Source organism: Poromitra crassiceps (assembly GCF_964638095.1).
Source record: "Poromitra crassiceps genome assembly, chromosome: 13".
NCBI lineage: Eukaryota > Metazoa > Chordata > Actinopteri > Beryciformes > Melamphaidae > Poromitra > Poromitra crassiceps.
In genome coordinates, this window is record NC_139644.1 from 40659983 (window position 1) to 40678290 (window position 18308).

The window sequence follows — 18308 nt, forward strand, 5'->3', positions numbered from 1 at the left end:
CAGTAATACGCAGGTTGAAAGGTATACCTGGCGTCGACGTAAGTTGAAAGGTATACTTAGCGTCTAAAAACTGCAGTAGTGGAAAAAAACACATACCCAGACCTGAGCGTTGCGAAAGGAGGTATAAATTATATGTAAAAAAAAAAAAAGGAAAAAAGAAAAGTTGTTTTTAAAAGGTCTCTTTCCTTTGAACAAAAAAGGTGAAATAAAAAAAAGGGGAGAGTGTGGGTGAAACTGAGCAGTGAGGCTCATTGAGGAAGAAAAAAAATTAGAAAAATGAATGGGAAATGAATGGGAAATGACTGAGATATGAATGAGAAATTTCTGAATGAGAAAAATGAGAGGAAGAGGAGTCACAAAGTTCACAAACTAAACTTTTTGTTTTGGGGCTAAATGTTCAAGTTGAACTTTTTGTTGTGGGGCTAAACGTTCAAATTGAACTTTTTGTTTTGGGATGCAAGCGTTAAACAGGGGCTAAACGTTCAAATTCAACTTTTTATTTTGGGGCTTAAACGTTCATATGTGTGTAGATAAGCCGGCCGGCAGGGGACAAACAGGGTTGTTTACTTTGTTATGTGGATCCACAGTTATGTTTTATTTTAACCCATACCTGCCTACAAAAGATGGTTGTTATTTTGTTTTTATTGGTAATATCATAAGGTATTGGTTTTGATTTCGCACACACAAACAAAACCACAGTTGTTTAGAGAAAGCTCACGAGGAGCTATGGGTTTGTATTTGCAGAGGGCGAAATACACATAGGAAAGCACATTTGTCTCAAGCAGACCTACACGCCACATTTAGAGGGAAATATAGACTGTATAAAAGTTATGGTCTAGGTGGTTTTGAAGAACCACAGAAAAACAACAGCAACACATTTATGAAGGGGAAAAGAAAGTATGTCTGCCAGAAGCAATACATACGGCCATACATATCATTTATTATGTGAGGAGTTTAATCTTTCGCTAGTGTCTCTTAATGTGTCTTAAAAGGTCTCAACCTGGAAATTGACCCGTGCCTCACCACCACCATGTAGCAGACTGAGAGTCAGCGCCAGGCTCAACTACACTGAAGACCACCAGCGGTCCAGGCTCCAGCCAGACGATCAACACTCCGGGCAGGCTTCAGCCAGGGAACCGGCAGCAGCATCCGTACCAGCAGCCACTACAGCCCTGAACACCGCAGCTAGCGGCCAGCAATGGGAGAGAGTAAAATCTCTCCCTCCCGTGTAAGTGTTTCACCACACCGGTGTGACGGCTACAGAAATGCATATGAGTGGTTTGCTTGCTGTAAAAGAATATATGACTGCCGTGGAGTTTTCGATTCATAGGCTTGGCCCGGAGGTTGACGCGACCTGGACAGTTTAACAGCGGAGAGGACTCAACGAAGCGAATCAAGACGGAGCGGAGAGGGTGTGAGGCGCTGGTCAATCACAGGCGAGAGACTGACACGGCCGGAGACGCAAGCCAGTTGAGGGTGGAGGAGTTCACAGCAGAATTTTCTCCAAAGACACCAATTATGAGCAGATAAGTAATGACACACATGAACATTTGCATGTTACAGTTGTTTGACAAACCATTGTTTTAGTAAGAGAATCACACACTGTATACATTATGTACATGCAATGCACACAGAGCAAAAGTACTTTTTTGCATTAGTACAGTATTGTTTAATAGAAGTTATGTTTTTTTTTTGGCCTGGAAAACCCTTATTGCCAAGCGAAAAGGTAAATGTTTGTGAACACACTGAGATTTCTCTCCCCCCCCGCTTCTCAGCCTGAAGCCTTGAAACCTGCAGCACCCTCCAGATAACCACAGTGCATAGCGCACACACATTTCCCAAGAGGATTGAGAGAGGCAGAGACAAGTTAAAGGGTGTCTCTCTCTGAAAAATAAGTATATAGAAAAACTGCTAAATTAATTGACACATGCGTTAAATAACGCATCTGTCAAAGGGGGTAAGCAGCTTTTGTTTTTGTGTCTGTTTTTTGTTTTGTTTTTAAGTTTTTGTTGTTGTGGTGTATGTGTTTTGTGTGCCTGTGTGACTGAGACAATCAGATGGACAAGCAGACTGAGACAATCAGATTGGACAATCACCATGGGACGATCTCCAATGCCAGATGCTGAGATCCAGCCCCCCCCATATCCTTCACCAGCGCAATTAGCTTAGGCTTTCCACACACACACACACATGCGTGAGCTGGACCACAGACGGTTTCCCCATGACGAATCGGATGCAGAGAGTCGTACTTTGCGTGGTTTGTGTAAAAACTGTGATCATGTGTATTAAAAAAAAACGTTTTGGAGTCATAGGAGACAGGGGAGTGTGAACACAGTGTGAATGAGTGATGTTTGACGGTGAAAGGTGTGTGATCGTTGAAGGCAATGTTATTGTACACCAGTTAGACAGGAGAAAGGGGACTCCAGTGTGACTGGAGAGCGGAGAGGAGGACTAAGACTTGAGACATGACTTGGACTTGTAAAATAGACTAGATTGACCATTTGCATCAAAATTGGGTCGTGGGTTCAATTTCCCAGCCTCTGAGTGGGCTGCATGCCAAAGTGCACTTGGTGTGTAGCCTATGTCTGCCAGAGGTTTGGAAATCGTCAACAATTGTAGTAAGAAACCCGAAAAAAGAAGAAAAAAACATTTGTAGCCTGTGAGAATGTTTTTGTATGAAATGTGAATAGCGGCTTGCTGATATGAGTGGATAGTGGAGGACGAAGTGGGAGGCGGGCCAAAACGATTTAGTGACTTCGATTACCAGGATCCAACACCAGTGAACAGGAGCCAATTATCAGAAATGTGTAAACTGTGTGTTTTTAAGAAGAAAAAATATATGCCAAAAGTGTGGAACAATAAAAAAGGCCATTGACCTCTGACACACTTCGTTTATGATATGAACTCTTGGGTAAATAATCATGCTTAATTTGATATTTAGCATCGCCAAGAGTTTGATTTGAGCAAATGATACATTGTAACATAAGTATGGATTAAGTATTAAGTAAGTAACCGAAATGAAGGACTTATTAATTGTGATTGTGAACACATAGGGACATTTTAATCTATATAGATGTGTGAGATGATACATTTTTTTCTAACAAGTTAAGGATAATAGTTATGTTAGTTTTCTTTGACTGTGTTTGAACTTATAGTTTGTTATCAATAATTTATTTTTAATATTGATAATAATGATTTATTCTTATCAAAAGTGTGGAATTGTAATGGCAAATTATTGATCAAGTGTGTATTGATTGATTAATTATTAAGTATGACAATTCTAAGGTGTATTTTGTGAACTGTGTTCTTCAGTCATTGCAGAAGATTGCTGTGCAGAGTTTTCCTGTGAGAACCTGTGTCTTGTTGTGACTATAGACTGGATTTGTTCAACATCAGATTAGCTACATGGCTGAATGGAAACTTACTAGGCTGAATGGAACTTTTAGACAGTAGTGGAAAATCACTGCCCTCCACGCTGGGGGGCGGGCAACATTGGTTTTAGTATATGAACTGTTGTAAACAATGATGCGGGGCGCTTGCATTGACAAATGTAGTCAAGAGGAGACCTCCGTGCACGGAGACATGATTGTGGAAATAAAGAAAACCTCCTATGAACATTTAAAACGGATATGTCATTATTGATCAATCAGCAGGACATTGCAGGTGGATTTTTCCTCCACAATACCCAGCTCTACTGATCACATGATTCACTGATATGCATAGCATTGGGGATGTCGAGATCTCGAGTTGCACTGGTCCTACTCATCGTATCTGCAGGGAAGGAGTTATGACATCACTGACGATGTCACAATGTCTATGACATCATTTGAGTTTGTGTCTCATTAAATCAGCTGTACACACAGCACGGCCTACTTCTATCTGTGTGGACATGAGGCTGCAGTGTTTGTATGCGCAAAATGCCACGAAATGCCTTGTTATCAACTGTTATTGCTAACAATGGCTAGCCTGGATAGCGAGTGGATCTGACCAGTGAACAGTGAACTTCCCAGCTCAACTTTTCTGCAAATGGAACGCTAACAAAACAGATGTGACGTCATAGCCTCGTCATTAGCCTCCACATCCCAGTTCTTTTGCGATAAAGGAACGCAGCATAACTCACAGGGGGGTCCCCACGGGTCCGCTAGTGTATAGAATTGGTGATGTCACCAGTGATGTCACTCGAGCAATTGTGATGTCATCAGACATCACTCACTGATGACATCACAATTTGCTCGACATCACAATGTCAAGAGTGACATCACCCAAGAGCCATCAGTGATTTATGACATCACTGATGATGTCACACAATGTCTATGCATAAGTAACTCTTTGGCAGAGGGGTTTCTATCATGGCGTTTATGCAGAAAAGACTACAAAAGGACCTATTATCTCTGCAAAATGATCCACCTCCAGGAATGACACTGAATGAAAACAGTGTGGGGAACACCCTGACACAGTGGATTGTAGACATGGAGGGAGCACCTGGCACACTGTATGAAGGAGAGAGATTGCAGCTGCTTTTCAAATTTACTAGTCGATATCCTTTCGATTCCCCTCAGGTCATGTTCACGGGAGAGAATATACCTGTCCACCCTCATGTGTATAGCAATGGCCACATCTGTCTGTCTATTCTAACAGAAGACTGGTCTCCAGCCCTCTCAGTGCATTCCCTTTGTCTGAGCATCATCAGCATGTTGGCCAGCTGCAAAGAAAAGAGACGACCACCTGATAACTCCTTATACGTCAGGACGTGTCACCAAAATCCAAAGGAGACAAAATGGGGGTATCATGATGATACGTGCTAATGTACAAACTTTGTAGTCATCCGAGAAGAAGTCCTACTGACCTACATGAAGCACATTTGAATCATTCGGTCTTTGAACTCTGACCTTCACTGATAAAACAGACACCATGCGCTGGATGAGACGGCATTTCCCTGTGGGCAGTTGGTTGCATGTTTTAGCCGGTTGTAATGGTACAGCACTCCCAGTGTTCAAAAGAAGCGACGGTAAGGGATGACCAAAGCCAGGAAGCAGAGGAAAGCAACAGTCTCTCTCCCCCATCAGCAAAGCTCCAAGCTTGCTGCTCAAAGCGCTGGTGGTACCCCAGCTTTTTACCCAGCCAACTGTGCTGAGAGCACGGACTCCATGACAGCAGGGCAGCCTCTCAAACCTGAAGAACTTTTTCACCAGGCGCTGGCAAACGTATACAAGTCAGTCCTCAGCTCTCAGGTAGCTTAGTATAGTCCAGTTTGTCAGCTCTCACCCAGAGAACAAGTCGCCCACCTGGCTCAACCAGAGCGCGGCCCTGCCTCCTCCCCTCTACTGACAGCGGGGCTGAATCTCCCTCATGCATCGGTGTTACAGTGAAAGCTGTGACCATGGACATGTTTGGCCGGAAAGGGAAATCAATGCATAGGTCCTGCAGAGTTTGGTGGAACACCGGTCAGTATCTGCCCTTGGAGACATTTGATTCGGTTCAGGATCCTTGAACATAACAATCATAAATTTACACACCAAAAAAAAATCTCAGCTTTTTGTCAGACGGACGGACGTTTTTGATGAACACTACCTACTACATTCAAGTGTTGATAACTGAAGAACGGATGAAGCTAGAATAAAATGGGTTTTCTCCCCATGAAAGTAGAGTCTCTCTCTCTTTTGAGATATTCAGTGTTTACATATTCAAAGAACAAAATATTCTGTGGGTCTTGAAAGATGAGTGAAAATGATCAAAGACGCTGGCGGTAGCTGGCAACTTGTTTTTAAACGCTGGCAGGCGTTGAGTTAAAGGAACGTTTAGATGCGCGCCCAATGGATTGTTTTGGTAGTATTGCAAAAAAGCAAGCAAGGTGGACTTGTAGTGAGATTATTATAATTCCTGTTTTAAGATGATTCTTGTTGCTTTTGTTTGTGTATTGGAGCATTTGAAAGAGGACATTAAACATTTGATCATGTGACTCTAGTTCATTTGCATTTCACCTCAAACAAGACAGCACTGCTTTCAAGTCTGAAATGTACCTCGATTTGCTACAAAGATGAACATTTCACCCTTTCGCCAACTAGGGCGCTGCTTGATGTCACTAGGTTGACTGTACAGCAGAGATGCTCACAAGTCATTTATTGCAAGTCCAAGTCAAGTCTCAAGTTTCTTATGGTTGAGTGTTCTATCGTCTGCTGGATGCCATCTGGTCTGCTTAGAACACTGCATAGCTAAAGCTAAGGGATTCAAAGCATGTACTGTATTATCCTCACTCCTTATCTATTAGCATACAGTAGCAGCATTGATTCGATGACATCAGTAGAGATTTCCTTAATGTTAATGCACCAAAAATAATTAATTAAAAAATAAAGATTGTTCACAAGTCCCAAACCTCAAGTCCAAGTCAAGTCTCAAGTCTTTGAGGACAAGTCTCACGTCAAGTCTCAAGTCACTATGAGTGAGACTTAAGTGTGACTCAAGTCCAAGTCCCCATCTCTGCTGTACGGTACAGTACACTAAAGTACAGTACAGGCTAGTTAAGTGTTGGTAGTAAGGATTTTAATTCTAACAGGCAACCTAGTGCTAGCCATAGATATATATAAAGGCTAGATAGCTTACCCGCGCTGCCGGCCAATGGAGAGCGACGTCGTCGCATGGCGGCCATCTTGCTACAGGGAGCTACTAGGAGTTATGAGCATCTGTTGTTGGGTTAGTATGGCAACATCATATGATCATAACTCCTAGGGAAATGGATGAAACTGCATGAAACTTTGTGCCTGAATCCCTCTCATGGCATAGATGCTTCGGTTTAATTTTGGTGTCATTTGGAGCCCATCAAAAAAATAGTGTTTTTAGTGTTTTTTTGTTTTTTTTTGTCTATCTCGGGAACGGAATATGCTTGTAATAAACCAAACCGTTTGTAAATCCGTCAAGATTTCAGCGAGTTATGAGTATTTTTGTCTGTGCAGGTCACCAGCTACCATAGAACGTACCAGAAAGGCACTGTAGCAAGATGGCGGCCGTTCAACGACGCTGGTGACTCCGCCTTAAGCCATCTAGCCTTTATATATATCTATGGTGCTAGCTGCTAGTGACATCATCTAGCAGCGCCCTAGTTGGTGAAAAGCTCAAGCAAATCTAGGTAAATTTGAGACTTGAAAGCAGTGAGTGTCCTGTCTTGTCTGAGGTGAAATGCAAATGAACTAGTCATATATGATTAAATGTTTCATGTCCTCTTTAAGGTGTGCAATAGGGGTGGGGGAAAAAATCGATACACCACAGTATCGCGATATTTTGCCTGACGATATTGTATCGATATTTGGACGCCATGTATCGATATTGCAAAAAAAAAAAAAATTGCAGGCCATGCCAGGCCACCGGGCTACTATAAACTTTAGTTCCAAGGCCAGCAGTAAACAAACGGTAGCATATTTTCATTTTGTTTTAACAGTAACAGTTTTGTCATAACAGTAATTTACAAATTCCCCAGTTACTGAATGGGCTGCACAAGATGTTTTGTGCAAGTGAAGTGAAGTTGCATTGTTCAAAAACTACATAAGTACAGTAGTCCACACACACATCCAGTTAAGGTGGACTGTAAGTAGACTGTAACAAACAGTTCAGTTTGTCAGGTGCATGCAACTATGACATGACTATGAAAGTTGTTGGTCTGTCTACTTGACAATGTTGCTGCAATAAAATGGTTGAAGTCAGATCATGTACAGACTGAAAAATTGTTCTTATATAAACCAGATGTTGACAAAGTTTTCCTTTGGGGACATCATTTGCAGTTGAAAAAGTAAGAAATCGCAATATATCGAAATATCGCAATATTCAATATATCGCAATATCGATATATCGCAATATCGAAAATATCGCAGTATCGCAATACTATCGTATCGTGACTCAAGTATCGTTTCAGTATCATATCGAGGGCATCTGGTGATTCCCACCCCTAGTGTGCAATAATAACAACATATCCTCCAACTCATACGACCAATGACGTCGTATCGCTGCAATACGACCATATACCACGTCTGCTAGACTAGCGCCCGTCAGTGGCAGAGAAAAAGTACTACGCGACTTCCGCCCAAAAGCAAGTTGAAAAAGCGACTTTTCTTCCAAAAACATTTAGGATTAGGGTGTGGGTTAGGATTAGGGTGTGGGTTAGGGTTAGGGTGTGGGTTAGGGTTAGGGTAGTCTCGCTGGCCAGCCTCCCCTCCCTTCGGTGAGAGGAGTCTGCAGCGCTGGTCACCATTCTGGAATTGCGATGTGCGGCACTTAGCGGCAGTGCCCTTGGAAAAAAGTTTCCAACAATCCAACTTGCCATTTTCAGCGTGTAGCAACGAGCTAGCGTGTAGGTTTCTGCCATTAGCTTGCTAGATAGTAAGCGTTGTTGTTTTCACTGCGGCGGCAGGGCACTGTTTACAGTGACACACAGGGAGGAGGGAGAGGAAGCCACTCTGACATGGTCGGAGCCAATGACACAGCTTCTTAAGCGGGGAGCGGAAATCCGGCAGGGTCTGAAATGGACGCCTCCAATGGGAGTGCAGCTGTAGAGCAGGGGAGGGCTTATGCCAGCAGCCTGGTTTTACGTGCAGCCAGACTCCTCTCACGGAAGGGAGGGGAGGCTGGCCAGCGAGACTATGGTTCGGGTGTGGGTTAGGGGGAGGGACAGCAACGAATTGATAGCCGAGTGGTTACAACAGGCGGCAGCGGCCCCAGGTTCAAATCCCACGAGGTTATATTTTGACCAAATTCTGAGACTGGGCTGTTATTCACATGACCGCTAGAGGTCAGTTAACGTTGAAATGTAATTTTACGTCGTATTCAGCTGCTTGTACAAATGACGTCTTGGGTCGTTTCATTGCTGAATAATAGCAATGATGCATGCATGGGCCTAGAAAAATAATCTAATTGTTTTCCAGAAGGAATCTGACCATACAAATACAGTGACACCGACAGGATCCTATTTTATTTATTTATTTTAAGTACCGTGTCTGATGATGTCATAGCCCGAGGTCATAGTCATTGTGACATCATCCTATCTGTTCAGGGGGGCACTACAGCAACATTTTCCTAGACCAATCACAGCTCACACTGCTATGACATCACTGATGAGGTCATAAATCACTGATGTCATACAGTTCTAGACGGCTCAGCCTGGTGATGCCTCTTCTTGGGCTGGTATCGCCAAGTGCAAACGCCTTTTCTTGAAAATCCAATCACGGGCGCTAATTGGCTAACACTGTTTTCAGTCATGCACAACAGAAACAGAAACAGCTGTGGCCAAAGCTAACGTAGCTAGCTAATGCTAGCCAGCTTCTCCACGTTGCGCAGCCAAAGTCGGCCAACTATGTACTTTTCGTTTTAACTAACGCCTTATTAGTACTGCAGTGTTACTGCAGTGTACGATAAGACGTTAAAACGACAAGTAACTTTGGCTGCTTAATGTGGAGAAGCTGGCTAGCATTAGCTAGCTACGTTAGCTTGTGCTGGTGACTAGCAAGACTGCTGCGGCTGCCCTGACGTGCCGGCCTCGGGAAGAGCCTGGTGACGCGAGGTTAGGTTGCCGTGGACACCTTGGTCTCTAGTGATTGGTTAGGGAATACCGAAGCCCGCCCCCTCATAGAAGTGAGCCAATCTCAGACGGAAGAGGAAATGAGTTTATGAATTGACGATGCAGTCTGAATATCAGGCTAGCTCTGTGGTGCACCGAGGCAGAATGAGCCTGTTGCTGAACATGCTCCTCTGCCTGGCCAGAGTGGCATGGAGTGGATGAGAGCAGTTTGGTCAACATTCTCCTCTCAGCCACCGCACTCACAGGCTCCAGCGCTGGTCCCGGGACGGACCACCACACTCACAGGCTCCAGCGCTGGTCCCGGGACAGACCACCACACTCACAGGCTCCAGGGCTGGTCCCGGGACCGACCACCACACTCACAGGCTGCAGCGCTGGTCCCGGGACAGACCACCACACTCACAGGCTCCAGCGCTGGTCCCAGGACAGACCACCACACTCACAGGCTCCAGGGCTGGTCCCAGGACGGACCACCACACTCACAGGCTCCAGGGCTGGTCCCAGGACAGACCACCCCACTCACAGGCTCCAGGGCTGGTCCCGGGACGGACCACCACAGTCACAGGCTCCAGGGCTGGTCCCAGGACAGACCACCACACTCACAGGCTCCAGGGCTGGTCCCAGGACAGACCACCACACTCACAGGCTCCAGGGCTGGTCCCAGGACGGACCACCACACTCACAGGCTCCAGGGCTGGTCCCAGGACGGACCCCGTCCTCATCAGCAGCTTGTCTAGTCTGTTTGTGTCCACAGCTTTTATGCTGCTGTCTCAGCAGACAGCAGCAAAGAGGAGGGCTCCACGTCATGAAGCACTGTTGTCACAGACCTAATGCTGATGCCCATAAGGGACCGGCAACCTCCGAAGCCAAGTGCAAGAAACTGTGTTGAACCAGAGAAACTCCGCTCGACTTTTTATTATGTTGGGCTCACGTTGGGTCCATGTTGTTGCCGCAGGTTCAGGCTTGATTGGCTGGGATGAGAGCAAGAGTGTTTTCACGCACGAAAATTGGCGCCAAGCGTGTCTCTCTGCATGCATTGGTGCATCATTCAAAATGTACCTACCGCACCACGAGTTGTGTCACGCAAATAAGGAGGTCCGTTGTTGGTCAATTCATTTACTGTCACACATTTTTCAAGAGTTGTTCCCCAGATATGTATCTACGTCTGGCTACTGCGAGACTAGCATTTCCCCTGGCGATGAGACTTCTTCATTTTGGTCCTTCTCCTCTTCTCTTCTTCACCTCCTCGCTCAGCAGCAGTATCGTCGGTGTGCTCTGATTGGCTGGCTGCCTGTACAGCTTGCTGCTCCCTCGCCTCCCATCGGCCCAGCGGGGGGCGAGTCGGGCAGGGGGGCGTGGCCGAGTCCAAATCAGCGCAGTACTTCCTGATGAGGCTCTGAGCACGAGCGCTGCCCACCAACACCTGTGCTCGTTGCAGCAGAGCCACCTCCCCCAGGGCACAGGCCACCTCGAAGCACTGGAGGAAATAGTCACAGCCTCGCTCATACTGAGCCCTGCTGCAGTAGATGTTGCCCAGACTCACACAGGCGTCATGCAGGTCGTGTTGCAGTCCGTCGCTACGGGAGACCTCTGCAAACTTCTCCAAGTACTGGACCGCCTCTTCCACCTTTCCCTCACTTTCCATAGACTGGGCCATAGCTTTGTAGCCTTTCCCCAGGTCGTCTGCCTCCTGCAGTGCACTGCACATCTTTGTGTACATGGGGAAGTACCGTTTAGCAGTGGCATGGTCACCTGCATTCTGATAGGCCTACTGGGTAGGCCTGACATCACCGACGATGCGATTTATGACATCACCGATAATGTCCCTGTTGACACAGTCATCGCTTGAGTGACATCACTGATGACATCACTCACTGACGACGTCACAATTGCTCGAGTGACATCGCTGACATCTTCACTGATGACATAATCACTAACGTCATCACTCACTCGGATGATGATATGAATGCATAGTTGCTGATGTTGCCCAAGTTGCACCGGTCCTACTTATTGCCTCTGCAGGGAATAACATCACTGATGATGTCACATGGACTATGACATCATCAGTGTCCGGTATAAATCTGTACAAAATTGGTAATGACACAGAGAGACAGAGACATAGATCTCTGTAACGGCATTTGATGTGTATCTACACATTCCATACATTGCCGTGTGTGTGTGTGTGTAGTGTGGTCAGTGAAGCGTGGAGGCAGGAGATGAGACAGAGAGGTGGTCTGATAGAGGACCCACTCCATTTATAGCAGTAATCCACACTCTCTCACACACAGAGTATCAAGGTGGGATAGGTTTGACCTGTACATCAAACTGGGCCTAACCCTGTTTCTTTCTCTTTCACACTCTCACACACAAACACACACAAACACACACACACACACACACACACACACACAGAAGAGCAAAAGGAGAATTTCAGTATTTTTCAACTTGGACCCTATTTTCATATCTGTATAACTAAGGCATGTGAAGACTTTAGGGTTAATTGGTTAATTGGTGCAGTATTCACTATGATCGCTTTCCCCACATGCCCCCTACTGGCCTAAATGAGCTTGTTTTACCACCGACGGCTCATATTATTATAGAGATATTATGTACCTTCTGCTCGATCCAAGTCTCGCTCAAGTCTCAGATAGTTGCCTTGTTTGCCGGAAGTCAGGGAAAGCTGGGACTGGGAGCTGCCATGTTTGTTTCGGGATCAGAACAGACCGCGTTGCTGAATAATTTTCTAAGTTATGGCTCAATATTGATGTGAAAATATGGACGAGGCATTTGAATTTGATGGCCGTCCGTATTTATTTGAGGCGGACTAACATTATACGGGTTACAAACTGAGGAGCAGGGACAACGGGAGCTTCTATCTCGATGTGAGGGACAGCAGGCGGACGCTGAACGATGCTGCAGGGTCAACACATGTGTCTGCTGTGAAAACAAGCTTGTTTAGTGGACGTGCGTTCAGGCTGCGAGAGAAGAAGACCATGTGGAAAAAAAGCGGCCGAGGTGAACTTGGTGAATACTGCGCTGATTTAGGGCCAGGGCTCCAGACTAACTGTTTACACTAGGTGCACCGGTGCACCTTACTTTTTAATTTAGGTGCACCAGCACATCATTTAGGTGCACCCCCATTTTTCACCACGCCTTTTGGCACCGCAATAAATACATTTTAAGCATTACCTTCTTTGTGATTTTGTATACATATTGGCAAATTATTAAATGATACGATCAAAGATTTTCATGTCAATAAATGTCTGTTAAAGTCACTATCACCAACCGAGTTAACACAGTGGGGATTGAGCCTATGGCCCACTGATGGAAGCCTTTGCATTTTAAGTATAGCAGCATTTATGAACTGGGTGTCTGTGATGTGATTATCACCTTACATTATGCTCCTAAGTTGAAAAAGTTAGGAGCACATTTAAGGACACAAGGATTAATCTCTGATACATTACAATTTAGTTTAATTCAATTAAAGTAGGCTAACATTCTCATGATGCACTATGATGAATGTCTTACCAGATAAGAATTTATTTAGTCATCTGTAGTTTGCCTAACATTATGTAATGGTGGTCATGATTGTGGACGTTCACGTTAGTGTGATTAGTGACATATCCCACAGTGTGCTGTTTAATGATAGTCTCACTGTGCACTGCAGACAGTGAAAAACCATAGCAGATAGCTGCTCTTAGATGGTCTAACATTAACAGACAGCACATTCATATTTTCAACAACACATTTTAGCGATCTTGAATTACATGTTGGTAACGTTAGTAATCCCAGAATTGGCTTGATAGTTAGCTAGCATCCCGCTAGCGATGCTAACATTAGACGCTAAGATGTCATTGTCATGCCAGCCAAGCTAACGTTAGTCAGAACTCGTCTGCTGAAGCCGTAGCTTTGTCTCCTGCGTACAAAACCACCATCTGACACATTTTAATTCCATCTGTTTGTGACTCCGATTCCGGTACGAGTGAGTCTGGCCGCACACCAGTAATCACCTGGATGGCTGGCTGTGGACTGTCCTGTGTGCTACTAGCGATAAGGACGATACGACTTCCAGTCGGATTTTCAAAGTAAAACGATTCGGCCCAAGTCTAAAGCACACGGAAGCAATTAAAAACGTTCTATGTGAGAGATTTAGATTGACCGCTGTGGGACAAGAGCAGGGTGAGAGAGAGAGAGAGAGAGAGAGAGAGAGAAAGACCAATACATAACATGCACCAGGGCGTGTTATGAAAGTATTTATGCGCACTGGCAGATTTTAAGGTGGGAAAAAATGTGTGTAAATACACGCACTCTGGAGCCCTGAGGGAGCACGGTGGCGCAGTGGTAGTAGCACTGTCGCCTCACAGCAAGAAGGTCCTGGGTTCGACGCTGTGCCTACTGCCCAGGTGCTCTATCCCATCAAAAGGGCCTTTCTATGTGGAGTTTGCATGTTCTCCCCGTGTGGGTTTCCTCCACATAAGAACCTCCCACTAAAAACGTGCAATCAATAAATCAATAAATCAATAAATACTGCACTGATTTAAAAAATGGCTGCTAACATGACTTAGTTATACAGAGACATGGAAATAGGGTCCAGGTTGAAAATTCTCCTTTAAAGTGGAGCGAGGGAGAAGCTGAAAGCAGGGAGAGAGAGAGAGAGAGAGAGAGAGAGAGAAGGAGACATGAACATACAAATTATCAGCATCATTAAAACCATTGTGAAGGAACATTCATTTGGAGTGAAACAAGATTGTTCGCTCTCACTATCTGTCCTCCCTGTGTCTGTCTGTCTGTCTCTCTCTCTCTGTCTTTCTGTCTGTCTCTCTGTCTGTCTGTCTGTCTGTCTGTCTGTATGTCTGTCTGTATGTCTCTCTGTCTCTCTCTCTGTCTTTCTGTCTCTCACTGTCTGTCTGTCTGTCTGTATGTCTCTCTCTGTCTCTCTGTATGTCTCTCTCTCTCTGTCTCTGTCTCTGTCTGTCTTTCATAACACTCTCCTTCCCTGCCCTTCTCTCTCTCTCACTGCAGTGTTCATTGTTAAGCCTCCGTTTTCCTTTTTTTATTGTACATCCTCTCTATCGCTCTCTCACACACAGACGTGTGCGCGCACACACACACGCGCACACACACACACACAGAGGCGCGCGCGCACACGCACACATACACACACGCACACACACACACACACACACACACACACAGCTCTAATAGCCTAAGCTTGTGCAGTGTGCTCAGTTAGCCGTGGAGCCTCCTCCTCAGAATAGACCAGCCAATACCAATGATGCCCTGACACTTCCCAACTGGACTGTGTGTGTGTGTGTGTGTGTGTGTGTGTGTGTGTGTGTGTGTGTGTGTGTGTGTGTGTGTGTGTGTGTGTGTGTGTGTGTGTTTGCTCGCACACATGCACGTGTGTGTGTGTGTGTGTGTGTGTGTGTGTGTGTGTGTGTGTGTGTGCAGACTCACCCCTTTGCAGATGGCAACAGCCTCCTTGGACATGGACTTGGGATAGGAGACATGATGCTCCATGATGGACTGAAACAACTCATCCTCGTCTTCACCGTCAAATGGAGGCTGGAGAGGAGAGGAGAGGAGAGGAGAAGGGAGGAGAGGAGAGGAGAGGAGAGGGGAGGAGAGGAGGAGGAGAGGAGAGGAGAGGGGGGGAGAGGAGAGGAGAGGGGAGGAGAGGAGGAGGAGAGGAGAGGAGAGGGGGGGAGAGGAGAGGAGAGCAGAGGAGAGAAGAGGAGAGGAGAGGAGAGAAGAGAAGAAGGGATGAGAGGAGAGGAGAGGAAAAGAGAAGAGAGGAGAGGAGAGGAGAGGAAAGGAGAAATACAAGATATTTATTTTGAATCATTAAAAGTGTTTATTGGCTGAACTCCACAGTACCAAACACCATTGGGCCTGCAAGTCAACTCAAGTCAAGTTTAGTTGTATAGCCCTAATTCACAAGCATGTCTCAGAGGGCTTGACAGAGGATGTCTTAGTCTAGCTAAACACTATCAATACACAGGATTGAACAATCTTATATTATAGAGAGAAGGAGAGGGAGAGGAGGGAGAGAACACAACAAATAGGGTCTACTGGGGCTGATCACGTGCTGCAACACTCACACATTCACAATATCCAAATGAGATGTCACATCTACTCTTGCAAATTATAAATGCCATCAAAGTCAAATGCATTAAAGGCATAGTTCACATTTTTTTAAAGTCTAGCCCTGTTTGCTACTTACAGATGATGATGTTGGTTGGTAGAGTTCTTTCTCAGCACAGTCTCATGAGCTACTATGAGGAACAGCATGGATTGTGCTGAGAAAGAACTCTACCAATCATCATCATCATCTGTAAGTAGCAAATAGGGCTAGACTTAAAAAAATGTGAACTATCCCTTTAAGGAATTTAATTTCATAGCTAACCTTTCATTACCAAATGTCACATTTTAAAGGCTACAATCATGTCTTTTTTACATATTCAATACAACAACAACAGATCTTGACTCCACTTGTGTTCATGTCTCTCTCCCCTACACACACACACACACACACACACACACACACACACACACACACACACACACACACACACACACACACACACACACACACACACACACACACACACACACACACACACACACACACACCTGTCCAGCCAGCATCTCGTAGAGCAATACGCCAAAGGCCCACCAGTCCACAGATTTCCCATAAGGCTGGTAGGCTATGATCTGAAAGACAATAGAGACACATAAGGCTGGTAGGCTATGATCTGAAAGACAATTGAGACACATAAGGCTGGTAGGCTCTGATCTGAAAGACAACAGAGACACATAAGGCTGGTAGGCTCTGATCTGAAAGACAATAGAGACACATAAGGCTGGTAGGCTCTGATCTGAAAGACAATAGAGACACATAAGGCTGGTAGACTATGATCTGAAAGACAATAGAGACACATAAGGCTGGTAGGCTATGATCTGAAAGACAATTGAGACACATAAGGCTGGTAGACTATGATCTGAAAGACAACAGAGACACATAAGGCTGGTAGGCTCTGATCTGAAAGACAATAGAGACACATAAGGCTGGTAGGCTCTGATCTGAAAGACAATAGAGACACATAAGGCTGGTAGGCTCTGATCTGAAAGGCAGGACCAGCTGGGTGTGGACATTAAAATAAGAACAGGGTTCCAGACTAACTTTTCCACTTGTAGCACTAACTACCGTAAATTTCGGACTATAAGCCGCGGCTTTTTCCCCGTTTTTTTGGCCCTGCGGCTTATATAACGGTGCGGCTTATCTATGGATTTTTTCGAGAAAAAAAAAAAAAAAAAAACTGAATTCTCTCTTCTTTAGCACTCTTTCTAACTATAAATCCACTTCTGTTTTAATTTCCTCTCTTGCCCTCTTTTCACCACACCGCGGACACTGTGTGCACTGTAAAAAAAAACACAGGTGGTGTTGTGTTATGTTGTTTTGTTGAAATGTTAATAAATGGGAGCTTCCTCAAACAGCCATCTCTTTCCCGACAATCCCCTCTGTGCATGAACCCTTACATATGGTAATTAAACATTAAAACACAATTTAAAAAAAAAACAAAAAAAAAACAACAACATTAAAACACCTGCGGCTTATAGTCCGGTGCGGCTTATATATGTAACAAACAGGCAATTTTGCTGCTGCGGCTTATACTCCGGTGCGGCTTATAGTGCGGAAATTACGGTAATCTTTTTGTCTATCTATCTAGTACTAAACCAAGTTTGTGTTAAATATAACATCACTTAACACGTTCACTGCCAATGACGTGTTTTTACGTCAAACAAAATCCAACCGTTCACTGCCAATGACGTGTTTTTACGTCAAAAAAAATCGATTTCTTTTTTTTGACGGTGGGACGTTGATCTAACCCTTTTACGTCTCCTATACCAGAATTGGAGGTATTGAATGTGTATAATCTATTTTACCGACCCACTGAGTGGCGACATGTCTAGCCGTTCTCATACTGTAAAATTGATGGCGAAAACGCTTTCACTTTCGCGCTGATGCACAGCGGTGGCAACGGTGGGGGGTTCCAAGAATAGATTGGATGCACACTTTGAAACACGCAGCATAAATATGACCAGAATCGCAAAAGCTTCATCAAAGCTCTCAACCAAAACTCCAAGAAACGAGCGAGTCCACCCAGACTTCCTCAAAGAGTGGCCGCGCAGACAGGCACAGCAGCAGCAGCAACTTCGTTGTGACACGCCCGCTGCAGAGCCAGGGAGGCAGGAGGAGAACACACACGGAGGGAGGAGTTGGAAGCAGAGGGGGGTTTCCTGCTGTTATGGAGGAAATTACTGTTCAAAACTATTGTTTAGATGTCTGACGTCTTACTGATGCCAAAAATGAATGGTTAAAGTGACTGTTCTATCGAATTTCACAAAAAGCCGTTTATCTCAGAATAATTTTTCTGACGCTGAAACCATGCTGTATTCAACTGCTAATGCTTACATAACTACTAACTCTACAAACTAACTCTTTTAGACAGAGAAAGCACACATTCTATTAGTTCTTTTGAGATATTGTGTGTTCACAAAATCTTAGCAGAAAAGAATCCTCGGGTCTTGAAAGATGAGCCAGAATCCTCAAAAAAACCCTCTGGCAGAACCTACCTACAGTAAAAAAAAAACGGCTGGCAGTGAATGTGTTAATAAAAAATAAAATAACAGAAATTGCTTTATTTAATAGGGTGTTTTCATCAATTCAATTTGACCATTTGAT

The 18308-nt window shown here is 44.8% G+C and overlaps 1 protein-coding gene and 1 pseudogene across 2 annotated transcripts in view; one reads left to right on the forward strand and one right to left on the reverse strand.

The window, feature by feature from the left end:
- Positions 1 to 18308, reverse strand: part of LOC310788694 (protein kinase C beta type-like) — a gene marked incomplete at its 5' end in the record, with an annotated part of 166743 nt that overhangs the window by 14374 nt on the left and 134061 nt on the right. The window contains 2 exons of the mRNA XM_083650236.1: positions 15020 to 15127; positions 16196 to 16276. Of these exons, the coding sequence (XP_083506362.1) occupies positions 15020 to 15127; positions 16196 to 16276 (189 nt within the window). The remainder of the gene's footprint in view (positions 1 to 15019; positions 15128 to 16195; positions 16277 to 18308) is intronic.
- LOC310788695 (ubiquitin-conjugating enzyme E2 W pseudogene) lies at positions 4344 to 4805 on the forward strand (annotated as a pseudogene). Its single transcript has one exon. The product of its transcript is annotated as a ubiquitin-conjugating enzyme E2 W pseudogene (transcript).